Here is a 7,819-nt window from a genome sequence, read left to right as displayed (position 1 = left end):
GATATTTTACTCCAATGGACTTGCCCTTGGATAGTATTGGTCCAAATTAGGGATGAAGTATATGCCTTGTGTCAGAAAATTTCAAGCAAGAACCTAAGGAAGTTCAATGATGGCTCTGATGGGGGAGAAAAATCGAGGAATTACTCATGGCAGGAATTACATTTCATAAGAAACTTGAAGCTCGTAAATGCTACTACCAGGGCAGCAGCTGAGATAGCAGTGATAGCCACTGCCATGAACCTTGTGTTGGTTGTCGGCCTAGCATACTGTCCAATTTAACAGAAGCTTTTACATTCCCTGCTATAACCACAATGCAGCTAAACCAGAAAACCACTTCTATAAGATAACAACCAAGATACTAAGTATACAAGATATAAACTAGGAAGTATAAATGAATAGGAAGTAGCAGAAATAAACTTTCAAAGTCTTAGATTAAAGAGAGAACCAAGTACCAAAACATCTAAACATTCACAACTAAACATCTATCTGTTGTACAACAGATCAAAAGGAAGTAGACTTATAACAGATCAAAAGGAAGTTTAAACTCAGGTACAAACATTCAAGGAAAGATATCCTCTTTATCTCCCTTTCCACCATCATCCATCATTCCACACATTCATTCAATTATTCTATGGTCGGAAACGACTAGGATCAACCCTTATATAAGGTTCCAATTGAAGGCGATCACGCTCTGCGATGTTATGGAAGCAGTAAGGAATCACAATATCGGGCATACGGTCATTACTGAATACGTACACAGGTCCCACTGTGGGAAGTTCACATACTCTAGTCGTACAGTCTGCCAAGAAATTCTGCTCTCGCAGACGTTGTGCCATCTCAATTTGCCTTCCGCCGGTTTTGAAGAAGTCAAACTAACCTTCTAATTACACCAAGAACTCTAATCTTTTCATTATATATCCACAACTGCGTCTGGTTGCTTTTCTTAACAGAAGATATATCTGACGCTTGAAACCGAGCACTCCTTTGTGAACTTACATCGGTGAAACCAACAGCATCAACCTCAACCTGTATAGGAAGTGGAACAGGAAGAAGGGTTGGATAAGGTGGATTCGTGCCGTCTTCGATATAGCGTGGCGCCTTAAGAGAATCCATAATAAGTTCTACATTCCTTACTACACATTTTTTAGCAAGTTCCAACCCATACATGACTCCTAACAACTCTTGGAGTTCAGGTGAATCTAGAAAAACATATCCCCCATATACGTAAGCCATAATCAGACCATCAGCAAACCTCAACACTCCACCATAACTTGCTGTCGCCTTACCTTTACTACTCGCCCCATCTGTGGCTACTTGACAAAAGCCTTGTGCAGGAGGAACCCAGTTCAATAATTGGATGCCACGAAGAACTTGTGGGTGAGTCCAAACATGAAGAGACTTATCTAACCTGTGCTTATAGTTGTTCGGTTGTGTATAACGATACCATCTAGGGATATACAACTGGTCATGAGGCAAGCGGGTCCATGCTGCTATAAATGCGTCGCGTACTAAAGGATGACGTTGAGAATCTACGTCATCCTTTAGTACGCGATGCATTTATAACAGCATGGACCCGCATTTATAGCAGCATGGACCCGTTGAGAATCTACGTCATGCTTTACGTTGAGAATCTGCGTAACCTGGACAACAAAATTGTTCAGGTTATTATGACATAAACTGAGTAATCAAACAGGCAGCTAGTAAAAGTTAATGGATTACCTAAACATATAGGTGGGTGTCTGTCTATCACAGCCATATATGCAGCATCAACCCATGGAGCAGCCTGCATCAAACAGAGAAATCCATAAAAAACACTAACAGAGAAATCCATAAAGTAATGCCAAATGCGAAGCTGAAATCATGCCACATCAGTAAATTAACAAAGCTGCAGAAAGTATTCAGTTTCACCATTACAAATCAACCCTAGACAATAAACCTCATATACAAAACAAGCTCAGCCAAGAACTATCACAGATGAAATCGACATCACCCTGTCAAAATTCAAATAAGTTCCTAAACTATGTTGAAATTTATTACAACCAGTATCATCAAGTTGGAAAGCTTTCTCCACCAGTGGCCTAGGCTTTTAATCCTTATATAGGAACATAAAAGTTAATATGACAACTAAATCACTACTATATTAGTTCTTGGCTGAGCTTGTTTAGACAATAAACCTCATATACAAAACAAGCTCAGCCAACAAATCGACATCAATCTTATCTTGCAAATACAGAGAAAAACACTTAATTTAGAAACACAAATTATAGAAAGTATACACATATCTTGCAAATACAGAGAAAAACACTTAAATCTCCATACGACAACTAAATCACTCAATTTAGAAACACAAATTATGGAAAGTATACACAGATCTTGAGATTTCATTATAGAGAGAACACACAAATTATAGAAAGTATACACAGATCTTGAGATTTCTTACCATTGATAGGAGAAGGGTAGGGTACATTATAGAAAGTATACACAGATCTTGAGATTTCATTATAGAAAGAATCCACAAATTATAGAAAGTATACACAGATCTTGAGATTTCTTACCATTGATAGGAGAAGGGTAGGGTACTTGGAGCAGCGGCGCTTCTTAGGAGAAGGCACTTGAACAGGATCTGTTCTATTTATATAGGCTAGAAGCCAACACTAAAACACTAGTTAGTAAATCGGCGAGGCGAATATAAGGAGGCGGGGTTCGAACCCTCGACCCCTGACTGAGTTGTTTAGACAGATGAATTCCAACTAATGAGCCATGAGCTGGATGTTGATTATTCATCGGATACCGTTGATATATTCAATTTCAAGCCATATTTGTATGTGGTTTATATATATATTTATGCTAAAATATTATTTTTTATAGTTTTGAGCGCTGAACTCACATTTCGTATCGGTTCTGAACTATACCCCGAACTACGAACCATAGGCCAATTTTTTGATCGAATTCGACCTATCCGCGAATCCATATAATTCCCAAGCGTATACTGTCCCGAACTTCTCTCCGTATTCCGAATTGCTAACTAGGGATAAAACATATAAGATTTTCCTACATCTGTCATAATCTTACCGGCTCTCCTCTCCAAATAGCCGAAATATGGAAAAAAAAAGTTTTCTAAGTTATTACAGGACAAAAAATTAAACTAATAGCTTGGTCGGTTTGGGGAATTAGAATCCTAGGAATTCAATTATGGGGTAATCTGATTCCAAGGAATTTGATTCAAATCCAAAATTTTCATGTTCGGATGAGGTAATTCAACTATCTTTGTTTTTACCCCGGAATCCAATTTCATTATATCATTGGACCAATTCAATGGAAAACTATCATTTTGGAGGGAATTGGATTCTTAGAATTTAAAATTCGCAATTACATGGAGTTCATTTGCACCGTTTGGTTCAAGGAATTGGACGCATTCCCTAGAAATTGGATTTCAAGGAGTGTAATTTCTCGAAAAAAACACGCTGTAAGGGCTAGCTGAAACAGATATGAGATGGGGGCACCCCAAAGTATATTAGATTTTTCTCTCCTTCACGGCATCCTTGTTCTCAAGGATGGAGATTTGGGAAAACACCAAAAATGTTGGATGGATCCTCCCAAATCGAACTGAAAAGGCGGAGGTAACTAATACATCACCGATTTTTTTGTTTGGATATCTATATGGATAATTATTCTACAATCTATACGTTTGGTTGGGAAACTGTATATAACATAAGATTATATTAACAAGATAAACCTAGTATATACCTGAACTATATTTCCCAACAAGAAAAAGTTTTTTTTAATTTATATTTCAAAACACGAATTCAACAACAACGAGTCTTCTAGGTTCTTTATAGTTGAGTTAATACCATCTAAGTTTAAATACGTACCACTTGTGATATTCCAATTATAAACACAAAACAATATTATGCCGAAAAGAATAACACATGCAACATGAATTGTTAACGGGAAGACTATAATTTTGTTAAGAAACCCCAAAACTTGGTCTTATGGACAATAAAATAGATATATGCATCAGTCTCGTTCTGATCCATAACGCATTCAGCACGGATCGGGTCTAGCCTTGGTACGAATTCCGGGGTGTTACAGGATCTGCCAAATCATACAAAGGGATCGGAAGGCCGACCTTTAGCAGAACTATTAGGAATAGTAAGTTTGAAACCTCACTTACCAAGTTCTTTGGCAAAATCAAAGAAAGATTACATCTTTGGAAAATTTGTTCGGATTCATAAGACCGGAGATCAAAATCAAAAAAATTCATTTTGGAAAATTTGAACAAGAATCGAAGCGGAAATGTATGAAGGATTAAAAAGAAAGGAAAACCTTACCATGAAGATGTGGCAATATGATGAGAAACAGTTCTACTGACTGACATGAAAAAGATAATAGAGAGACGTAACTTGCAGCGGAATTACAGTGAAAAAGAAGAGTCGAAACGAAGGAGAATAAAAGTTAATGAAATACAACATTCCCTAGGGTCGAGGAAAATACATTATACCCTGAGTAACCGTATGAAGAGTCAGAAGGTCATAAAGGTTGGAGAATTGAAGACGTGTCGTTACGCGCGAGAAAAACAAAAACGGCGTGATGGTTAAGAAACTGTAAAAATCCTACCCATATTCGGATGACGAGATATGTAACACCCCGTGTTTTTAGCATGACGCACGCTAAAAGAAGCTTCATCCAAAGCTTTCGTCGTAGGTGAGATGCATTTGGCCCAGGGCCAATATCCGGTGCCAAGTAAGGCACATCGCGTATGCATATTGGCTAAGGCCAATATAGCATTAGTTGGAGGCTACATTGGCCAAGAGCCAATCTGGCATCAAATGATGCATTACGCCAGTTGGGTAGATGGTCTTGAATATGTACAACCAACATGGATGGACATCAGGTGGAAAATGTACAGCCAACATGGATGGACATCGAGTTGGCAGTCGACAGCCAACATGGCTGAACATCGGGTTGGTAATGTACATCCATCACGGCTGGGCATAGGAGTGGCCTACGGGCCAAAGCCGGAAATACAACCATCACGACCCTTCATCGGGTTTGGCTCATGAAGTGTTCAGCCATCCTGGCCGGGCATGGGAACTGGCATGTGAGCCAGAACTGAATGTACAGCCATTACGGACGTACATCGCAGTTGGCGAGAATGGTAAGGTGTAGTCATCATGGCCTGGGGAGTTGATGAATGATTTTTCTTCCCCCAATTTGAGTTGTAAAAATGTCAAATTAACATATATAGGGAGGGGTAGTTGGTTGAAGGTACATATGCGTGCCATGTACCAAGTAAGCTTCACAACTTAGCCGGAACGCTATGAATGATGCCTAAGGCTCATTCTAAGTTGCGTAGCCTTACGAATAGAGCATATGACGTTGAGGCATCACTATGCCATTCCACGGACTCGATGATGCATCACTTGGATGTATTTGACAGAACGACATATACGGACCAGGCCATTACCACTATTGCTTGGCCACGACCTAGCAAACTAGTTAGTTTAAGTTGCTTGTCCCTTCGATAATGAACTACGGTCTGTGCTTGATCCCTTTAGAGTAGGGAAGGGTACGTAGGCAGCCGTAATGAGTTGCAACATTGCCGTTCCAGCACGTTGGCCCCTCATATCATCTAAGCTAGGTAGCTCGACGTAAGAGATGATTGTGGCCATACTTGATGAGGCTAGTCATACTCCCTATCAAGCCGTTCGACGTAGGCATGTACCAATATTGCATTGGACATGTCCAGGAAAGTAACTCGTATCGGTATGCAAGTAGCGGAGCTTGCATGATCCTAAGGGAGATGGAATTAAGCCTTCAATGGCCTATGTTCAAGTCAAAGCATGCCTTATGCTTGGTCAAGATTCGGAAGCCAGAGATGCATGTAAGGTGCATCGGCCATAGCCATCACGACTTTAAACCCTTTTGCGGACAAGGGTAAGTTGTGAAAAAGCGGGGGTCTAACAACACCACCCAATATTTCGATTAGAAACCTGTATGGACTAACTCCGAAATACTTTGCTAGAGAATCAACTAGACAGTCAGACTCAATCTAGAATAAAGTATCTCAAGGAGTTAATATCTCTCACTTGTTTTGATTAATACTCAAGCTAAAACAATAGCGAGTCTTTATAATCAAACACAAGGAATAACTTGCACGGTATCAAAAACCAATATCCAAGTGTTAATCAATGAGATCAACAATCACAAGCTTGGATCTCTAATTGATTAAGCTTAAACGCACAACCTGTATTATTTCAATTATATAAAATATAATGCGGAAAAGAAATAACACAGACACCAGAAATTTTGTTAACGAGGAAACCGCAAATGCAGAAAAACCCCGGGACCTAGTCCAGATTAGATACACACTGTATTAAGCCGCTACAGACACTAGCCTACTACCAATTAACTTTGGACTAGACTACAGTTGAACCCCTATCAGTCTCCCACTGATACAAGGTACAGTTGCATCTCTACGTCTCTGATCCCAGAAGGATACTACGTACTTGATTCCCTTTGCTGATCTCACCCACAACAAAGAGTTGCTACGACCCAAAATCGCAGGCTTTAATAATAAACAAATCTGTCTCACACAGAAATGTCTATCAAAAGGATAAATCTGTCTCCCACAGATAAACCATAGGTTTTGTTCCGTTTTCTGATAATAACCAAGGTAAGCAGAAACCAATCAATCAATACGGTCTTATATTCCCGAAGAACATCCTTGATCAATTGATTACCTCTTAACAATCCTTCTTGAATACACAAGCGGATTATCAAGGAATCACGAACAGTGAGACGAAGATGTTCGTGACTTCTTTATCTTACCTATCGGAGAAACAAGTTCTGAAGCCAATCAAATCGATTGTACTCGTATGATAGAAAAGTAAGATCAGATCACACAACTATGATAAAAATAGTATTGGTCTGGCTTCACAATCCCAATGAAGTCTTTAAGTCGTTAACCCGAATTTGAAGAAGAAACTCAAGGGTTAATGGAGATCGACTCTAGCGAGTGCACTAGTATCACACAGACGTGTGGGGATTAAGTTTTGCTCTAGCTAGATGCCTCCTATATATAGACTTTCAAATCAGGGTTTTTGCTTAGATATTAAGCAAACTCTATTCACCGTTAGATGAGACCTGATTTAGATTCAAGCTAATATTTCTCAACCGTTATATCAAAAAACAAATCTTGTCAAACACACTTGTTGTGAACGTTTTCAAGGTTCGTGAAAACCGGCCCAAATGTGTACACTTATGTTGGTTCAACATAGTAACCAAAAGGCAACCATATGAGCTTCTCATATTGACCTGGTTCCTCATTCATCATAACTAGTTCACTTGACTTCAATCGAACTAGTTAGAGAGTCATTCAATTGTTATGAGATCTTATGTAACTGCACAAGACACAATTGAAGTAAGATGATTCGATTCGATTGAATCGGCTCAATGAACATTATAGCCACGGTTTGCATTAAGCATTCCTTAGTAATTTAATGTTTATGTTCAGAGCACATCTTTAAATCATAACCACTTAAGTTCACAAACAAGTTCACGGACTTAAGCATCGGTTTGAGTTTTCCAAAACTCAGCAGAAAATCTCGGGAAGAGAAGTTCCGCCAGTTCGCGGACTTAACAACAAACAAGTTATTTGGAAATCCCAGCAGAAATTTTCAGTTTGAAAACTTCCGTCAGTTCGCGGACTAAGTCTGCGGACTGGGTTCGCGGACTTGGCAAGCCAATTCCACAATCCTACCGATTTCTCTTGCTCAACAAAGTTCAAAGAACTTAGGTTCAAGGAATACATGGTTCT

General features: G+C 39.2%; 1 protein-coding gene across 2 annotated transcripts; it reads right to left on the bottom strand.

The window, feature by feature from the left end:
• Nucleotides 1-403: 403 nt before the first annotated feature.
• Nucleotides 404-2,608, bottom strand: LOC113309215. 2 transcript variants are annotated; one of them, XM_026557624.1, is made up of 3 exons: nucleotides 2,556-2,608; nucleotides 1,720-1,783; nucleotides 404-1,640 (listed from the first exon to the last, which is right to left on the bottom strand). In XM_026557624.1, the coding sequence occupies exon 3, from the start codon at nucleotides 1,555-1,557 to the stop codon at nucleotides 868-870; it is 690 nt and encodes a 229-aa protein (XP_026413409.1). In that variant the 5' UTR covers nucleotides 1,558-1,640; nucleotides 1,720-1,783; nucleotides 2,556-2,608; the 3' UTR covers nucleotides 404-867. The 2 variants fall into 2 exon arrangements, with proteins under 2 accessions (XP_026413409.1, XP_026413410.1); XM_026557625.1 differs by having other exon boundaries at nucleotides 2,441-2,559.
• Between the last annotated feature and the right edge of the window lie 5,211 nt (nucleotides 2,609-7,819).

The sequence above is a fragment of the Papaver somniferum genome, chromosome 9 (genome assembly GCF_003573695.1).
Source record: "Papaver somniferum cultivar HN1 chromosome 9, ASM357369v1, whole genome shotgun sequence".
NCBI classification, from domain to species: Eukaryota; Viridiplantae; Streptophyta; class Magnoliopsida; order Ranunculales; family Papaveraceae; genus Papaver; species Papaver somniferum.
The sequence above is the reverse complement of the archived record's forward strand: the minus strand, read 5'-3'. Positions and strand labels throughout refer to the sequence as shown.

What these genes read in the sequence shown, in the direction of transcription:
- LOC113309215 (XM_026557624.1), bottom strand. Translation starts at nt 1,557, where the DNA reads ATGCATCGCGTACTAAAGGATGACGTAGATTCTCAACGTCATCCTTTA.